Genomic DNA, 21,544 nt, shown 5'->3' with positions numbered 1-21,544 from the left:
GAGGGTAGAAATTTGAAAAAGTAGCATTTGTTTCAACTCAGGTCTTCAATCTGTATTCCAAGTTTCATGAATATCGATTTAGTTGTGAAAACATAACAAACAGACACACTTTCGCATTTATAGGGTGTAAGTATGAATAGGTTGTCCTAGGTAATGTTATATGACGTCAATCATAGTCAATATGGCGGATCGTGATTCAGTGTAGAGTGATTGGATAAGGAAATCAGTACTTTTTTTCTATTAAAAATAAAAATTAAAGTAACCAATTAAAACGATATAAATAAAATGATGTTATCTCTGCACTTTTCGCGTTTCATCCTCACCTGTTGAGCGTCGGAGCCCAGGGTCAGCTTACCTACTTTTTCGTCATCAATTCGGACGGTCGTCGGCCTGGTTATAGCAGTAGGGGGCAAACCCAAGAAGTGCTGGCTTGATGTCGTCAAGGATGATATGCGTGACGATGGTCTGACAACTAGGGATGCCGACGACCGTGCGCAGTGGTGACGAAAAAGTAGGAAAGCGGTCCCTGGACTCCAACGCTCAACGGCTGAGGAAGAGCCGCGAAAACTCTCAGATGAGAGAGAGAGATAAATAAACAAAAATAAACTTTGTTTTTTCTCCACAACAATAATCTTAACTACAATAAAACTAAGTATTGTACAGTGCACATTGGCACACACCATAGACAAAAGAAATATATATTAATTTTATCTATGGTACACACATTACTGTCTGAACTAGGTATCGAGAGGAACCTATCATACAGGACACCAGGTCTCCACTCAGTAGAACATCAGTAGACGTTACTAAAGCGGACCTTCAAAATGTGTATAAGTTTATCAATTTCTTGAGATTTTGTTTTAAATTGAAACTTTGGTTGTGATCCCTTCAAATATCGTAATCCCCCAGAAGAATCTTACGTGTCAATGCCGAATTACAAGATGAGAACAAAGCGAATATATTAGTTATTAATTACGAATTACAACGTGATCGGTTGTCCTTGCGGCACGCTATCCTGCGCCGGCGCAGGTATGCGTACTTAGCTAGTTGAAGGTGAAACATTTGAGGGATTGGCGGACGAATCTGATATGACGAACAAATACGAACACTAGTGTCTCCAAAAACAATCGATTATAGGTAAATCGTTATAGTAAAATTATCGATTACTAGCTGCGCTCCGAGGCTTTGCTCCCGTGCGAATTTCGGGACAAAAAGTACCCTATGTCCTTCTCCGTACTTAAAATACGCGTATGTAATATTTCAAGAAGATTGGTTGAGCAGGTAAAGCGTGAAGAGGTAACAAACAAACAAACTTACTTTCTTAGGATATAATTATTGATAGAATTAGCTCTTTATAAACATTTAATGCCGGCTATACATCGCTATACATTTCGCAACTTTGATGGATTCGGCATACATTGCTGGTTTTTCATTGTGGTAATTAAAAGCTCTCATATAAATTACGCAATGTTCATTAATTCGCAGTCGGCATCTGTCTGAGTTCGGCGATAGTGTGTAGCCGGCATAATATTCTGTTGATATACTAATTAGTGAAGAAAAATATTTTTATTACCAATACTCTCATTTTTAGTAAATTTTATTGACGTTAAGAATATCTTATTGCAACCAACGCGTGACAACAAATCATGTCCACACAGTAGACCGTTGAGGAGTTCGCTCGTCGGGATCTTATTCCGGGTGCACCGTCAGGTTCATAATGAAGCTACCATATATATATATACCGTATATATAGTCCATAATGAAATTTCAACTCTATAGGATAAGCGGAAGTAGGTGAAATTTCACTTTGATTTGATTACTTTATTTGATTACAGACAGATTGGTTTAGGCTAACTATATAAGAGCTTGTAAAATGACATGTTGTATCTATTTCACAAGAAAAGGAAGGAAAAGAGAAAGAAAAATCTGTGCAGTCGTTCCGTTTCACGAACCACTTATTAATATTTTTAAACTCATTTTCCTATAAGTATTTTTTTTCTATTTTCATATAGATAAATACGAAAATAGATCGTTTATATGCTAATATTTAGTAAAAATATATTTCATAAAAAACAAAAATTTTGTAACAACTTTTATCAAGAAGTCGTCACCATAAAGGTAGGTTACATAACTAATACATAGCTTTTAACAACAAATAAGTAACTTTTTTTGCCAAGATTCTTGTGACGAAAAAATGGTAATAAACAATTTGAATTGACGTAATGTTGGAGTAACTATCCGAAAATCAATAGTTCAAAAATATGTGATTTTATATTTGTCATATCTTTGAAAGCATTGTTATTATCATAGTATTTTTTTTCAGTGATGTTCCCAATAATATAAGGGCTTTCGAATAGTCACACAAATAAAAAAATATTATGTGCATAAAGGTTTTTGAAGAAGTAAAAATAGAGTAACTGTACACACAAATACAGTGAAGAAAATCAATATTCCTATGACGCTTATGTAAAAAGAAAAAACAAAGTACGCCATTTTGTCAAAAAGTCAGCGCGGTTAAAATCAACGTCAAATATGACGATGCAACTTGCTACTCACCCTTAGTTCTACGATATTGTTCGTTATCCGTCATACCCATGGAATTAGTAGGTACTCCGACGAAGTACTTACTAAATCCATGGTCATAACAGAAAAAATATATTCAGTGTCACACTAGTGTGTCAAAATAGTGTGACAGAAAATCCGTACGAGATGTCACTTGGTAACTACCAATATTGCGTAATAAAGTCCACGCCATCACATTGTTTGTTGGGTTAGTTGACAGACTGTATTTTTCATTTTTCTAAGTTGTTGCCCCGCAAAAAGTGTTTATTTAACATTATTGTGAATCTTACATAGTAATTGTGAAACTATTTTATCAAATTACCTAGTTAGGTAATTAACAATCAAACCAAATCTAAAGCAGATTTGAGAAGAATCATGTAAGTCATTTGTTGGTGTCATTTAAAATAATGTATTTTAAATTATTACAATCACACAGCGCTCCTGGCAATCTGGAATTCAAATTTGAAATTGGAACGGCAGGCAAAAGAAACGGCTCGTTCAGCTAAAAATAATTTTTAATCGATACTTACTCGATACATCCGGCTTTGCTTTTAGCATATATCGCATAATGGTAATAATAATTACGCCGATCAACTCTCGCCGCTTTCACATGGGATTTTGGCAGTGGGTACTTTCACTAGTGAGGCGTGGTACAAGGAGAAGAGGCAGCGATTTTGGTTAAATATCCTTTTTTACAAACATTGTTTGGATTGATTGGTCAGCGTCGCTGACCTTATCAGAGCCTCTTTGACATATAAACATGCTGAATCCGTTTATCTGTAATATCGTAACAGCCAAACGAGCGAACCGATTTTAGTACTGGTTTTCGCATGCGCTTGTCTACCTTGTGGATATAGATTCGTTTTAGCTGTGATTTTTGAAAAAGGTTTATTATAATAATCAAGTCAACGTGCAAATTGCGCCACTATTAGACTTAGAAACTACTTAACCATAATGTACAGGTCAGTTGACCTTGCCCTACTCTAGCAAGAGGAGAGTTTTATACTAGTAATGATCAATTTACTTATTGGTTCAGTATCCCAATGAATATCTGGGCATCCGATAATATGAAAACATGGCTCTTATCTTCGCTGTTTTTTTGCAGTTGACTTTTTAGAAGGCATCCAGAATGATATTGTATATAAATTTGCATAACTTTATTTCATAAATGTACCATAAATCTTCCAACGCGCCACATAAGCTACTTGCCCACAACTGGCAGCTTTCAGTTCAGCAGTTTCCTAGCTGATTTGCGAGACTTAACGATTTATTGATACATTTTAACAAGTCACCGCTACCGTTCATGATTTACACTCACTCCTCCAAAAGTAGCTTTCGTGTGCGTGCGCGGCGACGTAACGTTGCGCAACGCTGTCGCCCGCGCCTGCGCAGAATGCTGATTAATGGCCTTCTCGCTCTAACGCTGCGCTCGTCTCTCTTAGTAGGCTTGACGCGACGGAAAATTAGAAAAAATAAGGGTTATATTAACTATACTGTATGTTGTAAAATAAATAAAAAAACTTCTAATTCATTTCTATAGCTCTAACGACAAATGTTTTTTCTTCCTATGTTTGATTTTAGGAAAATTAGAAGTCAGTGCAATTTTCGGGATTCTGGACAGAATAGACTAGAAATAAATTTATTTAATCAATAAATTAAAATAACTACAACAAACAGACTCATCAGTTTTTTGAGAATTTATGCTCTAAAAGGAGACGAAAACTTGCTATCCTGTCTCTCAGTTTCATCCTAACGACCTGAGTGGAGTTATGTGGTATGGTAGGTTACTACCTACCATACCAAATAAAGTTGAATATATTTGACTAAAAATATGTGAAACCACAGGTTAAAATGAAACCTGCACACTGGTTGATTATTAACTTGTGTGTGAAATGGAGAAGGCGAACTCCATTGATAGTGCTAAGAAAGTTGTTGTGTGTGTTTCAACCCACGTAATGGCACGACCCTCAAGCATGAGGAATACGACTATGAAGAAGAAGTATAAAAATTTGATCATTGCCGGGTGAGTCAGTTAAAGTTCTCTTTATAAAGTGTAATATTATTAAGCAAGAGTTGGAATTTTTTCTGAAGCTTATTTTACAGATTCATACTTTCTCTTTCCCGCCTTTAAAGAGTACGCTAATAAGGTACGTGAGTCATTCACTCAGAATCTGACATTTGAGAACGAAATAAAATTTTCCTGTATTCGTTTTTGCACATGGTTTCGCCTGTGTGAAGATATCCTACAAGTAATTAAGAAATGTAAGAATTATTTTCAGGAATATGTTTTCTTTTAGTTTTTCCTATAAGTTTATCTGAATATATTAGTGTCGTTTATTTTCAATACAATGAAAATCAGTGCTGGTATTATATTTTTTATATATTTTTCCAAGTAATATATATTTATAGCTTGTTTTATGTGTCTCAATGCTGGGCAAAGACGTTCCCTGTTGTCTTCAAACAAACTGTTTAAAAAAATGTCAAGATATATTCATAACCGTAATATCCTCTCGCTCCTCAATCTGAAATTCCTTATTAAAAAAAAATATTCAAATTGAACCATAGATGAAATAAAGCAAGAAGTGTCAACATTCAAATTTCGAACCCTTTTGTCTGCATTCGATTGTCAGTCCTTCAGTTGAAGTGAAATCGACAATCAACCAATCAACCTTCCATGCAATGCTTTGCGACACCCAATTTCAATATAATAATGGAGAATTAACGCGTGACGGACAAAAATACGTTCATATTATATTAAGGTTAGTTAATAGGACTCTAGTACGACTGCGAAATTTTTCACCACCAAAATTTGTAAACCCTACTTGGTAAAAAAAAAAATTACAGTTGTAGACAAAGAAAATTATAGAAATTGTCATATTTCTATAATTTCGGCCATACAAGAAAGAGAAACGCGTATTAGAAATGCACGAGAAGAAAAGGGACAGAGCGCTATATCTTTTGTCCTGTCCTTCTTATCTTTAATAATCTGTGAGTCAGGGTCGCCTATTTTCTTTGTATTTGATTCAAAGTTTGTACACGATAGGTTTAATCTCATTTTAATGGATCAAATGTATTAATTACGCGATTTAATGTTTTTTTAGTCTTCATTAAAGAATATTAAAAATGTGAATATTTTTTTAATCTGAAATAGTGACGTCACTCCAAAATCTCTATCTTGCAAGTTCCATATAAATTATTGTTTTTAAGATTAAGAAAAAGGTATCTGATTTCGTAAAAGTCATGTCCGATGCCTTTAGGTGACTTGAATCAAATCTGACACCAGCGTTAGCAATAACACACATAAGACAAAGCCTATAGTTATGTGTTTAAATGTGTGATTTTTTTGCATGCAAGTGAACTCTTGTGCAATATAGTAGAAATTAATTTGACTGTAATTAATTATTGTGACTTAACCTTACGTGTTTTCATGAATACATACATTACCCAACAATATATTAAATTCTTTCTCTCCCATATCCAGGAGCATGTGAAATACTATGTAAAAATTGTTGTATATAAGTCTATTCTATGAGCTTTAACTCTATGAATACTTAGAGAAAATATTTTCATACAAACTCATCATAACAATTTGAATAAAATATTAATAGAAGCAGTTATGCAAGAGAGCTGTAGCCAGTGTCGTAACGTAACGTGTTCCGATGCACGACCGACAAATATAACTATCAAGTTATTAAACTCGTTCTTTATCACCATCTCACTCGTTATCACAAGTTCCCGGCACCACAGCCGGGAATTCTCCAGGCTATGCTGCCTGGAGCTGGCCACGTAGATAATAAAGCTTTACATTTTGGAGATTCGGATCTGACTTTATGACCGCCCGCCTGTCTGTAAACCATCTTTCGGTTGTTGCTTACTAGTCAAGGCTATGGTGCCCTAAACTCGCTTCGTACGACATCCACGGGAGGATGGAGTGGTCCTATTCTAGGGCGGAACCACACGCTAGTCCACGCCTCTTGATTATTATCACAGTCATTTTAATGTCCCCACTGTTGCGACACTGGCTTTCATTATGTATGGATAAGGAGAGCCACTACTAGAGACAATGTGAATTTGTGGGTATCGTGCAATCCGAAGCATGTAGAGATGACACGTTTCTTGGTCACCCATCCCCTGACTGACTATTCAGTAGGTTCCTTAACCGCTACTATAATAGGAAGCCCGCGTGCTGCTCCTACATCGAGCTGCTGTTCTTTAATTAAATTTATATGTGTAGTAAAAGTTATTATAGTAAAATAAAAACATGAAATTTAAATAATGTTGACTGGAATAATTATGAATGTTTGAATTTCGAATGTCTTTGCTCGTTGCAGAATATAATAAAATATAAAACTTTTCATAATACATACGACTGGCATGAAATTTGAAATTTCGAATATTTACCTTCTCTGCAGTCTGTACATAAAATACCCAGCGAACATCAAAGGGAATGACATAATAGAGGACTGACGCCTCTACGTATACCTACCGCAAACTAACCATAGACTGCATACACATAACAAGAAAGAAGTGTTTCAGTCGGGATACCTCACTGGCCACGCGGGATCGATTGCGGGCATGCGCACGACGCTCAGCCACTTCCGACCCACCCCCCTCCGCTGAATTCACGCTGAAACCCCCCACTGCAACTGCACTCAGTGCAAGCGACGACGCCATTAAAAAAACTCCAAAAAAAAAATACAACGCAATACCATAGACTATGTAATAAATCCGTGGTTTAAAAATAATTGAGTGCCAATATTTAAAAATCGAATTTGGAAGATGTTCGGATACGCGTGTGATATAACCGCATTGTAACACTGGCCGGTCACAAGTGCGAGTGGAAAGGACGAATCGACGATTAAACGAACTATGAAGAGGAAAAAACGGATTCACTCAACACACAGAAACCGTATACGGAACCACAGATTACAAAAAACGCATTTTGTATGAGCAAGCGGCCCGGTGACAATATTTAATTTTTATTCCGAATGCATTTAATATAATATATAAAAAAATAAATATCACAATTTATTAAATTTACACGCAATATATAATCACAAAACAATAGTTTTTATCTAATACAATAATTAAGGAAATACTCACAAATATTAGAAATCTAAGGCCCACAAGTATGTACTTCCCGAGCAAATAACCCAAACCTTACGAACGAAAATTTTAGACTGATATTTAAATCCAATATAAACTTAGCTGAGATGATATAGTATTTACATTAGTTGACCATTTGAGAAAGTTTATAATTATAGAATTAAATATATATTGAAACGCAATAAATTACAAATTAAACCTGGGATCAGTGATAGCCTTATAAGAATTTTGTACAACGTCGAACAATCTTGATACTTTTGCAGTGTTTAAATATGGTTTGACTGAAGTGGGTGCTGTTGAGTGTTATGGATAAGTTGGTGTGACGTGTGGTCCCTAGGGGACAAACATGTTGAACATGTTCGATATGTGGAATTCTGTGAGCAAGTTGGAGGCACAGAGCAACGTGCAGCAGAGCCAGCAACCTCACACCTCAGGTGGGAGCATTAAAGGTAATTTCCAGTTATTAAAGGGACCCGATTCGGTGCAAACTGTAGCCTATAGCATGAAGCGTGTAGTGTTCCAATATATAAGTTATAAGATTTACATAATATTTATATATTTATGTAGTTCTACTTTATTTTTGATAATTTTGATTCTACTTAATGTCTCAAAAAGGTCAATGTGTAAAATTGAAATAAAAAACTGTATGTTTTTTAATTTCATATTAATTTAATGAAAATCAATTGATCGTTCTGCGACAAAAGTGATCAAAAATAAAGTTAAAGTCATTTTGGAATTGAGATTATAATTAAACAATTATAAGAGATTATAATTATAGATCAAGCCCTCTTAAATGTGTAATAATGCTATAATGTTTTCTAGTAATCTTCCACACGTTAGGTTAGTTTTAATTATAATCATAAATAATGAATAAATCACGTTTAAGTGTAATATTTTTAATAAGTTTGCACCGAATACTTACGCTGTATATTACGTCTTCAATTTACAATGCTGGAATTTAACTTTTAATTTACCATTTTATTAAAATAAAATGATGTTACATAATATTTTAATATTACATGACATACAATGATGTGAGATAATCTTAGAAATACTCCGTGAACAAACCTCACGAAATCTCTAGAAAGTAAGCAAAATACTTCTTTTCCGGTGTATTAATACATACATAATTGTTTCTCATTTCGTTTGATAGTTACGCAACTGAAAGTTACACGTTAAGAAAGTGCCCAATTAAAATTCGTTAACTGCCGTTTCTGTTGTTGTCATAGCTCTATCTCTCGTCTCTTTAGGTGACATAACAAAAAAATCTTTACGCTTCCCCAATTATTGCCAAAAAGGACATAACCTAATGGAAAAAGAAATTATTCGAAAGCCGTACGCGTATCCGAACGCGCCTACTTTTAATTTTCTTTTTTTTAAATTGACATTTCGAGCGTATTTACTTTCACGGTTGAAACCATTCGAATTTTAAGATAATAAAGGACATTTTGCATGCCAGTATCAAGAAAGTACCGCTAAGAAATCTGGTTTCTTTTTAAATAATAACACGTTGCTTGCGTAACGTATACAGCCAACCAGTTCCATTCTTACTATTTATTATCTGTTTTATTGTGCTTCCAATGAATGGAACTGGATCAGCGCGCCCCCTTTCGAAAATTAAAAAGTTTGCAATTCGTCTTTGCAAATTTAAGTATTTGAATATTTATTCTTTTTCTCCGCCATATTGTTATGTTGTTAGTTGTTGCTAACCGCATATTAATTTTGCTGACGGGTTCTCATTTCAATTTGTACGAAACTGACCCAAGTAAATTATTTATTTTATTTTATTGCATTATGGGAATATTTTTCTAGGCTTTTAAATACATGGTAGGTAAAGTTTGCTTATAATTTGAACACTCTATGAGTATTATATAGTAGATATTTTAAAGTATCCTCGAGTCTATAAATTTTGTATAAAAGTTATCATATACCTAAATCAATTCATAAATTTTTGCATGACCATAAAAAGGATTTAAAATAATTATTACGACTTTTATTTGGGCATAACCGTACACAGTCATACATTCAAAACTGGGTCAACATTTAAAAAAATGCCGCAAAACTCGTTAGGCTCACGTTATGTATTCTTAATTTGAAAAACAACGTTCCATTTCAATGAGTGTGAAAATATAAGTAAAATTTTCATATCTTGTTTTGTACGTTGCGAAAAATGTTCGGTCTCAGTTTATATAATATCTTATTTATAACATTTAAATCCATTTTAGTCAATAATATGTTTGTTTGACTACATAATGGAAAACTATAACATATCTAATAAATTGTATCAAGCCTACTTGATAACATAATTTATAGACTTTTCGCCAATAAATAAAAGAAACTGATAAAAAAAGTTTATTTGTTACACAAATTAAAAAAAAACCCCGTCTTTCAATATTCATTTCGCTACAACTTTTGAACGACTGAACCGATTTTGATCAAACATATCTAATAACCACCGCATAAAAACTAGCTATCAAATTAAAAAAATCGCATCCAAATCTATTCACCTGTTGATGAGCTACGGTGCCACGTACACAGACAGACAGACACACTTAGCGGTCAAACTTATAATACCCCTCTTTTTGCGTCGGGGGTTAAAAAATGTTATAGCGTTGGTACCTAAGCGGCTAGGTAATTAATAAAATCAGACCTCAAACCCTAAAAAACAAAAATTAAAGTTATACCAACTTTAACTTTACAGAAACAATTTTCATCAAATGAGTATTTACAGCAAAAAACGTGTCACACGTAGCCGTAACAGGTATTTCGTAATACGAGTACTCGTAACAGTGAATTAACAGGTTTATTTAAAGTTTAATAACTTTTGCGAATTGAAAATGGCAATATTTTTTATTGAAAACCGAGTAATGCGACCACGTGACGTTTTGTGTATGTTTGTTTCACTTAAACACCAATTTCTATTCAATCTGTTTTTATGAAATGGTACTAAACCTGGTGTGACTCCCGCCCTAGCCACTCGATATTTTTATTCAACTCCCCGATTATAATGTAATGAATTTTATTAATTTGCTATATCCAGCAAATTCATAAAACTCATTAATAAAATGTATCATAAAACTCACGTCAAGAGACGCAAATAGCGCAATTTCTGTATTCACTTGTCAGCATATAATTAGAAATGTATTAGAAATAATGAAATAACATTATTATCACTGACAAAGCAACGTGGATCAAATTACATGAAAAAAATTGTCTTTGCTATATTTCAGCTCAGACTAAATTTTAAGTGCGCGTGTTATGTGTGTACTTAATTGAAGTAGTAATTGATTTTCAATTTGTATATTGGTCTGGCTAGTAACCTGAAATAAATTAATTTTAATATATTTTTCTTATTTAATGGCAATATTATTAAATATATTGTAAGCCTAGTTGGGCCCACAATTTCTTTTGCGTGCGATTTGATATAAGTAAAAATATATTTTACTTCAAAGCGATATTTATTACTAAGAACATAATGGGTCTGGTCTATCCATTTGTATAAAAAATTAATACACACATAACATATCATGGCATACTTTTGATTATCCTAATTTATGCTTCACTAAATTTTCACATCAGATTTATGCATGGGATAAAAATTTTTGAACATGAAATAAAATCGATTTTTTTCTAAATAATACATGTCACACCAGCCCAAACTACCAGGATAACATAAACATGTGAGCGCTGTTTAGTTGCGAAGAAAAAGTTGTACGGCCAAGACCCATTTAGCGTGATCGACGCGCGCGACCGGCACGTCTTGATACTGGAACACAGGTATTTGTCAATGGGTTTTGTCCCATCAGGACTTGCATGTCTGATCAAAATTACTTAGTCCGTGTGTGGACGTCGCTACTGTTGAATAAAATGACATTTCTGACTGCCCCGTCCATCCAATTGGCCATGTGTTAAACAAATTCATATTGTTCGAGATTGACATATTTATATTTATACCGAGTTTATCACATAAATATGCTAGCGGGTCTAAGTACCTCGTAAAGAAACTGCATTTTTTTACCTTTTGTTGGGCAAAAGCCTCCATACTCTTTCCATGTATCCTTGTCTCTGGTGTTTTCTATCCATTTATTTCGAAATCTCTTAGTTTATCATGTTTATTATTAATTTATATACAGGATAATCTATTTGAATTGTGTTCTTATATAAATCTTTTCTATTTTTGAGAATAAATAAATCTTTAAACCCAACCTATTAAGTTTGAGAGAACATTAAATATCAGTGGGAGATAGGTTTGGCACGTAAAATTTAAACGATTTTTAAAATAAGTGATGATTACTTTCATATAATTTTGGAATTTAGCTAATTTTCTCTATAATTACATAAATTTTATGATGAATTTGAAATTATTATTTTGGTATTATTCCTGTATTCAGTTACGTAAAGCGTTAAAAAAAAATAGAATTGCTACGTCGCGCGCCGCAGCAGCGATGTCGTAGCAGCTACGCCGTAGCCAATGTAGCAAATGAACCGTGTTATTGGTATTGGCTTTTTATACCGTCCGCACAACACTAAGAATCGATGCGCGCCCATTTTGTTATTCATCTACATATTAGATTATACATTAAATGAAAAACATTATAAAAAGTATTGTAAAAATTTAGTTTTTGACAAACTATAAATATTTTACCTCGCCTAAGACATAAATTACTTATTTATTTAGTGTATATTTCATCTAGTAATTCCTATTTGAATATAAAATCGACCACGATTTAGCACTAAAGTATGTTATATCAAATAATCTCTCGTCTTTATAGCTTTATTGTCAATAATTTTACAAGCGTTGGTGTAGATCGTTTTTTGAACATAACAGTAAACTTAAATTTGAAGTTTACAATGCAATATTGTCATGACATTAAATCATCTGTATGCCATCAATATTAAACTCGTTTCATTAAATTTTGAGAGACTCAAAACAGAAAGATATCGTCATCAGTCTGTCTATAAGCTGCTAAGCCTTCGTTCGCACGGGCGTAATTTTAACGTTCGTATAGACATGTGAGTATTCTTTTATATATATAGCAAAGTTTTTTAACTTGAAAATGTTTCATTAAATTTATAAAAAAAACTGTACGTTGAACGGTTCATTCAATCGTCAAAGCAATATAATGTTTTTTTTTAACATACAATCTCTTTGCATTATTCCAAAATATGCCCACAAAATGTGCCAAAAACACTTTTCCAAATTACGCAAAAAGAAAATTTCCAACTAAAACTGCTATACAACTAAATGTAGCCTTCGTTTCACAACTCTTGGCTCTATGTAACCCGTAAGGCATAGAAACGTGATAATATATGTATGTATTCAAATTGGGCGATACCTACATTTTTATGAACAATCTACAAAAACGTGACGGGATTTTCCCACACGAAATCGTCAAGTATCAAAGTGATTGATGCGCAGTACACAACACATAAGTATGCGCATGCGTGGAACATGCAGTCAGGTACCAAATGATAATAGCTGGTGCTGCGTTTAGACGAGTATAGGTCTTGACTTGTTACTTGACTAAACACGATACTGTTTTTAATACTGGTTTTTTTATAGAATTTATTACCATGGGATTTTGAAATAGCCGCTACTGGGATATATCTTCAACATACCTATTTTATAGGGACGGTAGATCGGCGGGGTAGGAAGTCGTAAAAGTCATGTCAGATGCCTTTAGGCGACTTGAATAAAATCTGGCACTAGTGTTAGCAATAGCACACTCAATAATGATCAGGTACTGAAATAATTATTCCAATTATTGTTTACTTTCAAAGTTCAGTGCATTGGAGTAAACATACAGAAAAACAATTCTGGCAGCGGCTTCGCGAATTTACTCTACAATCCAATCTTCATGCAAGTTAAAAATTCAAGCAGTTTATCATGCACTAGATGTTGCCCGGGGCTTCGCTCCCGTGGGAATTTAGAGATAAAATAGCCTATAGCAATCTTGGATAATGTACCTTTCTAATAGTGAAATAATTTTTGAAATCAATTCGGTAGTTTCGAAGATTACCCGCCTCTAACACACAAACTCACAAACGCTTACCTAATAATAGTATACATATACGAATAGATATAAAAAAAACCTTAAGAAGATTGGTTCTAATTATATGTATATGAAAACACATACTTATGTGTATGAGAAACTTTGAGAAGAATGATTCGCTCGTTGAGCGATGTGTAAAGCCCCTTTATTTAGCTTCTCTTGACACCAGGCAGAAAAAAAAACCGTTCCAATTTCAAATCTTCGTCACTCGCCTAGTAATGCCATGGAAACGTGCATTACAACGCATGCTACTGCACGCTACGCACTCGTGACGTCATGAACATTACATATTGAAATTAGGCGAAAGGTATAGATAAAGAAAATCATAGACCTCGTCATATTTTTCATTTCACTCGTGCAACAAAGAGAGATACGTAGGATAAGAAACAAGACAGAATGCGTATATTTGTCTCTCTTTGTCGGCCGGGGTATAAGCAAAGACAGGGAAAGCTACAGTAGCCCGTCATATCTTCTATTTCGTATTAGAAATACATGAGAAGAAATATTTTTTTGTCCCTAATATGTACAAGTGTATTTAGCCAGATTGGGGCAGGAAGTAGTATGTTTCTATCTCATTTGGTTACATTCGTCCGTCGTCTATAGTTTTCTTAGTCTACAGACACAAGCGTGCCCTATGGTACTATGGTGAGTTACATTGTAAGGACATTTTGCGCCGATTCGAAGGCAAAAACTTGCGTCAGACAATTTTATAAGAAACGCTCGCTGGGATAATGAAAACAGAGGTTTTTTTTATGGATTTAGTTAGATAAGTACTACGGAGTACCGACTAATTTCATGGTGCCATTATTTTTGTTGTATACAATGTTTTTGTATTTGACAGCTCAATAGTGTTGTTATCAAGTCAAATCGATCAATTTTTTTTTTGTTTATTACCCCGTTTCATTGAGGAGGCAAAGGGTTCTTAGCCCATACAGCCAAGTCTTTTGTTAAATCAAACTTGTTTCATTTTTTTTCCATATGTCAAAAAAATTAAACAAAAAAGTGAAGTCTTTTAGTCCTTTAGTTTCTCTCTCTCTCATCATTCATCATTCTCTCTCATCATTGGTTGTCGCCAATATATATATATATTTATTATTTATATTTTTAGATCTGTATTTTTGTTCGCGCACCACGAACAGTAGTATAGCGGATGGTCTAACTTACAATCTGGTATAGGTTTCATCGCGATACATTGCTTAGAACCAGAGATATATTGACAATAATAAGAGCGAAAGCGCGAAATAAACGCGTACAAAAGTTAGTAGACAAATAATTATGTACAAATATGTACAGCAAATTCAACATACACAAGTGCTTAAATCAACTGCTATCAGCCACTATCCTAGACCCGTGTTATCAGCGAAAATATCTATTATTTAGGTATTGAATTCACAGTATAGTGTTTGTGTATTATTACAAAATATTTCGGGTTTAATAATCAATACATCTCTTCTCTTCATAGCCGTATTTCCTCAGGACTGAGGGTCTTGGTCATTACGTGAAATGAAACACACACAATAACTTTCTCGGCACTATGAATGGAGTGGTTTGCCATTGCCTTCTCCATTTCACACACAAGTTAATAATCAACCAGTGTACATAGTTTAGTGAGGAAACTATGTACACTGGTATATATATATACCAGTGTACATAGTCACCATGTCTGAGACGTCCGCACTTTGCACGAAATTGGAGTACAGAGCTGTGATAAAATTCTTAACAAAGAAGAATAAAACGCCATAGGAAATATTTGAAGAGATGACAGTTGTTTATGGGGAGTCAGCGCTTTCATTTGCGACTGTTAAACGTTGGAACCGACAGTTCAAACTTGGCAGGGAATCACTTGAAGATGACCCCAGGTCAGGACGCCCAAACACCGCTGTTACCGAAGAAAACGTTGAAAAAGTAAAAAAACTTGTTCTGGACGACCGGCGAATCCAGTTGTGGCAGATAGCTGAAACCATGAGCATTAGTAGGGAATGAATCGGAAATATTTTGCATGATGATGATCACATGAACAAGGTCTGCGCGCGATGGGTGCCAAAAATGCTGACGGCGCTGGACAAGCAACGTCGAGTCACAACTTCACAGGAGTTTTTGGACATGTGTGGCGATAATCCTGACGATGTTTTTTCTCGGCTTATTACTGTCGATGAAACCTGGATTCGACAGTACGATCCAGAGTCAAAACAGGAGTCAATGCAGTGGATAGAAAAGGGAGAAAAGCCGCCACGGAAGTTCAAAGTGGAAAGATCGGCGTCCAAGCTCATGGCCACTGTTTTTTGGGATTGTGAAGGAATTTTGTTTATTGATTATCTTCCAAAAAATACTACAATGAACGGAGACTACTATGCCGCATTGTTGACGAAGTTACGTCAAGTGGTTGTTGAGAAACGGAGAGGCAAACTGGCAAAAGGCGTCCTGTTTTTGTAAGACAACGCGCCCGTCCATACTGCGCGAGTTGCAAGGCGTGCCCTCACAGAGGCCGTAGATGAACATTTTGAAGACAAAAACGGCGAATATTTTTTTCACCGTATTAAAAGCTCTTTACAATAAATGTAAGAAGTGCATTGAAATACAGGGAGACTATATTGAAAAATACATTTTTATCAGCATTTTTAAAACCTTAGTTACTTTTATCCTTACTAACTTACTACTACTTTAATACTTACTTTTTATCCCGAAATTCCCACGGGAGCAAGCCCCGGGGCGCAGCTAATACTAAATAAGACTCTCTCATATCAGCATTTTCCTGGTTTCTCCACAGCCACAGACGACGGAGCCCAGGATCCGCTTTCCTACTTTTTCGTCTGCACTCCGCACGGTCGTCGGCATCCCTAGTTATCAGACCATTGGCACGGATATCATCCTTGACGACATCAAGCCAGTGCTTCTTGGGTTTGTCCCTTCTGCTAGGGCCAGGGGGAGCGGTACCTACTTGTAGACATTTGTTCCTTTTTCATTTATTTATTACTCTTTACGGCGGATTTAAATCCAAGCCTTATTTATAAATAAAAACTAAAGTATGTTTTGTCTCGTTCTGTCAATGCAAAATGTATCCGTCTATGCTTTTTATCGATCGTTCGATTTTCAAATAGTGACATCGATTTTCCCTTTAATTTTCCACAGCCTTCAGGGCTGGCCCCGATTCGGCTTTCAATAAAAAACGTCACCTTGAGGGTTGCAAAATATGCAGCGTTTCGACAGCGGAAGGTTTGGTTTCACTTTGGATTGTCAACTTATTACTATAGGAGGATGTATTGTGACAGGGGACTGTTTACCCGACTGTTGGAGATAAGTTGTGTTTTTAACCGATTGTGTTGGTAGCAATTTTTGAGGACCTTAGCTTAGCTTGTGGGATAAATAAGATCTTTGGATTGTCAATGTCAAAAACTGAGGTAGAAACGTCAGAGAGACAAAAAACAATTATTTTAACTGAAAATAGATTTCTAAATTTAAATTAAAATATACAAGCTATCATTCCAACAAGTGATGGAGCAACTCACGGGAGCAACTCATACATAATTGTAAGAATACTCTGATAAAAATGTTTTACACAAACAGCATGAAAATTTGACGGAAATAATGTTCGAAAATCAAACAAAAAATGTCTCTTCACTTTTAAATTGTCGAAACGAAAAAAAAAAATAACGATATTCCGTTTCCTCAAAAACATTATTTTCAGTGGCAATAACACTGGCAATATTTACGATCCTCATAAAAATTAGACGGAAATAATGTTCTAAAATCAAACAAAAAATATCACTTGATTTTTTAATTATCGAAACGAAAAGAAAAAAGAATAGTCAAAAGACATCGGTTATTGAATCAGTTTAATATAAAATTTTGAATCATTACATTATTGATTAATGTGATCATTGAAAAGAAGTTTCATTGAGAAGAAAGCATTTCAAAATCTTAAGCTGAGATTTTGAAATGCTTTCTTCTCATCACATTAGGAAATTAAAATAAATTGCTTTTTATTATTAATTTAGTAAACGTTTTGGCGCAAGGAGTATATATTTTTTTATATAATATATTTTTTTATTCATCCAGCTCTTTGCAAGCTCATTAAAATCTTATAATGTTTAATCAATATACATCATTTAACTATACATCTTTTAACTAATTAACGGAGAACAAGTAACCTAGTAGAAGTAACCTAAAAACATCCTATATTTTTTGGCTTACAGCTAATAACATATGTAGTACTAGATAACAAAAGATATATGGCCAATCTCAAGTTTCTTTCGCAGCCGTGAGCGTCGGAGTCCAGGGACCTACTTTTTCGTCTCCACTTCATATGGTCGTTTGTCTATATCTATTTGTCCTTCTAAAAAACAAGAAGAATCTTTTTAAAACTGATATATTGTTATGTAACTTCTTATTTCTTTTTTTTCTATATGCCAGCCAGATACAATAATACTCAAATCGACGAGCCATAAAAGAATAAAAGCCGCGAAATTCGAAATTTAAATTTCGACATTCGCGATAGGACGCCGCGCGTTGTCTCAATTAAAACAATATTTTTAAACGGGTCCATTCTAAATTTGTTCTTATGCCGTTGGTGACAAGTTCGATAATCGCTTGGGCGGAGGTGCGGCGTCAAGCCAAGTCAAAAGTGTGTCACAGAGTTGAATAGCATACGCAAGGCCGAACTATCTGCAACTGGGCGCGCAAAACGTCGGATGTGCGACCCTTCGCGTATCTATGTTCCATACTATGTTTATTTTGATATCGCTATCATTGCTCGTGAAGTATTCGACAGTTCTTCTTCTTTAATGTACATTTTGATGGCATCGAAATGTGAATCCACAATTTGAAATAGGAAGACTTTCTTTTTAAAATATATTGCAATTATTAATTAAATTATTTATTCAGAGATTACAGGCACTCTTTCAAGTTATGAATTGTATAACTAGCACAAAAAGGCACAAACTACTGGAATACATTCATGTGCTACATCACTATAAATCCTAAAAACACTACGGGTTGGGCTCAGTTTTCATTACCTTTATAAATATTTTCGTTCTTGTCATTATATTTTTTTAAAACAATAGAATAGACAAAACAAAATGAAAGGCCAGTGTTTGAATTGAAAAATGGGTTATCGTAATACTTTGTAAGTCACTTTCTTCCGTAATCTTATCTTACATAAACAAATCATTTATTTAGGCCGTAGGCTCTTTGTCTAGACTACTAAAGTGAAAGATACAAATACTATAAACATTTTTTACTATTTTACAATTATATAGTATAGTGTATATAGTTTGTCATATACTAGACAATGATTATTTATTTCCTTAATCAGGCGCTGGTTGCGTAAATAAATAATCATGGCAAAATTCCATAGCTAGCAAAATTCAAGAAGAAAAAAATGTTCACGCTACCGTGCAAGCAACTCAATAAGATTATAAAACATCAAAAAATATGTATTCTCAAATATCCGTACTGGCTGGAAAACAAACCGTGGAATGTTGTTCATAAATTTGAAATGTCAAAATCATACAATCTAAAATCATAAATTTGGAAAATAGAATTTGAATCACAGACTAGATAGGGTTACAGTCTGACACTGGCAGGGATCTTACGACTGTTTAGTGAGGGTGCCACCTACGTTCCAAATGGGGAATTTAAGAAACTTATACATTAGTTCCTTTTTCGACCACACGCCGTATATAACAAACTCTATTTTCTCCGCCTCACAGCCGCATGATGTAAGATAGTAGTACAAAGCGTTATAGCAAACACAGCAGGGCTTACGCAAGGGCCCTTGCTCATAACGGAGGCACTAAATGTTTATAGTTTTTCTTTCCTGCAGTAAAATTGTTAACCAATATTAGTGACTACTTAAAACTGCTAGGGTTTTCACCCAATAATTTTCGCAGTTTATTCTATAGCATTTTATTATGGCGTCTGGTCCCGCCCTAGAATATGACCACTCCTCATCATATCCTCTCGTTGTTGTCGATATAGCTTTGGCAGCTGATAGGAAACATCAGCATCCCTGAGGAGGTTAGATGTCAGGCACGCGGCCGGTGGTAAAATCTCGGCCAGATTTTAATAAATATGGGTAACGCAACAGCAATTTACCATACCATCTAAAGTTATACATCTATTGCGAAAGGGCCAGTAAAAACGCTGACATAACCAAAGGTATGAACCTAACACAACAGTATTTCTCATCATGTAATTTTCCTCGTGTCGAAACGAAATTTTCCTAGGGAAAACTGTGTGCACACTGCGAAAATATGTAGACTGTGACAGGAAAATAAATTGAATAAGTTTTTTACAAAAAATTAATTAACGGACACAATCTTTTATTTTTATCAGAGAGATCATTATATATGCATTCAATCGGTGACAAAATAGTTCATGTCCGCACGGAGGAGTAAACCGTTGAGGAGTTCCCATGTCTGAAGCCGAACCTGGTATCCAAACTAAACGTGTGTACGAAATTTCAGCTCAATCAGTTGAAGATATCTGCTTCAAAATAGTGTTACGATTGCAACACTCCACCCAAAACATAGCGACATACATATATTGCAAGTTAAATAATAAAATATTGTTCGAATGTTCTTTTTCTACGATGGAACTACACCATCGTAGAAAACGAACATTCGAACAACACACATGACGTTTAGTGTTATTTTTTATTTTATTGTTATTATATTTTTTTGCGTTTAGTTACTTGGCATTATTATTCTACTCTATTATATCCAAAAATCCAAAATATCCTCTCGTGGATGTCGTGCAGGACGACTAAAGGACACGTAACCTTGGCAACTGATTCGGAACAATAACATTCCCAAAGAGTGTTGACGTCAGGCAGGTGTAAATCACGGCCGTTTCTCCAAATTCTTAGATTTATTCACGCGAACCTCGGACTTCGCGGCGTCACAGCACCGAATGCAATCGGTAACAATCGAGAAGAAAGAAACACACATTAATAATAGCAGTATGATTTATGTGCCATTTATCAATTACAGTGCAATAAACCCTTTACTTTGTAGCCTTCTTGTATTTGCCTAGCAACATCATTTTAGCATCTGACGTAATCACAAAGTACATTCGTCAATCGTCATAACAAATTACATAGCATGTCCTCGCATACGCATCACACACACACACACACACGTAACGAGTACTGTGAACTGCATGTCATGATATCTATTGACCCGTAAGTACAGGTCATAGCGACGAATTCGCAATAAAAATAGCCTGATGCGTTGACTGTATGTATGCTATGAGATAGGGAGCGTTCCTAATTCAAATTCTAATTATTTCTTTTTCAATTCGTCTCGTAAAACATAGATAGCTGGTTAGTTTTCATATTAATAAAATTTTAAATATGGAATGTAGAATTAGAAAAAAAACGTATCATACCTGCCTGACACACAAAATCCTTGAACAAATAATGCATTTCCATATCTATAGTCTTCAGTAACAGTATTTTCCCTTAATTTTTTTTTAAAACAGAGTACACAAAATGATCCTTCATTTTGTACAACGTTCTATATTTAAAAATCCTCTACGCTCGTAGCCGCGTCCTTCGTAGCACGTCCGTAGACCTTCGTAGCCGTGCTACGAAAAAACTTCAACACTCCCATACCCGTAGTTTCTTTCTAAGTACTTTACACGGTTTCCAAGCGGTTTTTATTTCGTAATGTAGCATTTTTATTAGCATTAATTAGAAATAAATAAACTTTGTTAATAGTTAATGTTAAAAATAATACTATTTTGTTATGTTTTTTAAATAGCAATTTATGGCTGACTAAAATCAACCCCTATTTTTTTATTTAGTATGAATGCTGAAGCGATTT

At 34.6% G+C, this 21,544-nt stretch overlaps 1 protein-coding gene across 10 annotated transcripts in view; it reads left to right on the top strand.

The window, feature by feature from the left end:
* Hr3 (Hormone receptor 3) overlaps positions 1 to 21,544 on the top strand; it is a 114,574-nt gene that overhangs the window by 25,020 nt on the left and 68,010 nt on the right. For 2 of the 10 annotated variants that reach the window (XM_053765103.1, XM_053765112.2), the window contains exon 2: positions 7,932 to 8,102. The exons of 5 other annotated variants lie outside the window; for them this stretch is intronic. In XM_053765103.1, the coding sequence (XP_053621078.1) occupies positions 8,015 to 8,102 (88 nt within the window). In that variant the 5' untranslated portion in view covers positions 7,932 to 8,014. Of the gene's footprint in view, positions 1 to 7,818; positions 8,118 to 21,544 lie in introns of those variants that run through there. 3 more of the 10 variants (XM_053765101.1, XM_053765111.2, XM_053765102.2) reach the window with 2 other exon arrangements.

Source organism: Plodia interpunctella, chromosome 27 (genome assembly GCF_027563975.2).
Source record: "Plodia interpunctella isolate USDA-ARS_2022_Savannah chromosome 27, ilPloInte3.2, whole genome shotgun sequence".
Taxonomy (NCBI): Eukaryota; Metazoa; Arthropoda; class Insecta; order Lepidoptera; family Pyralidae; genus Plodia; species Plodia interpunctella.
This window is presented reverse-complemented; position numbering and strand designations above follow the sequence as displayed.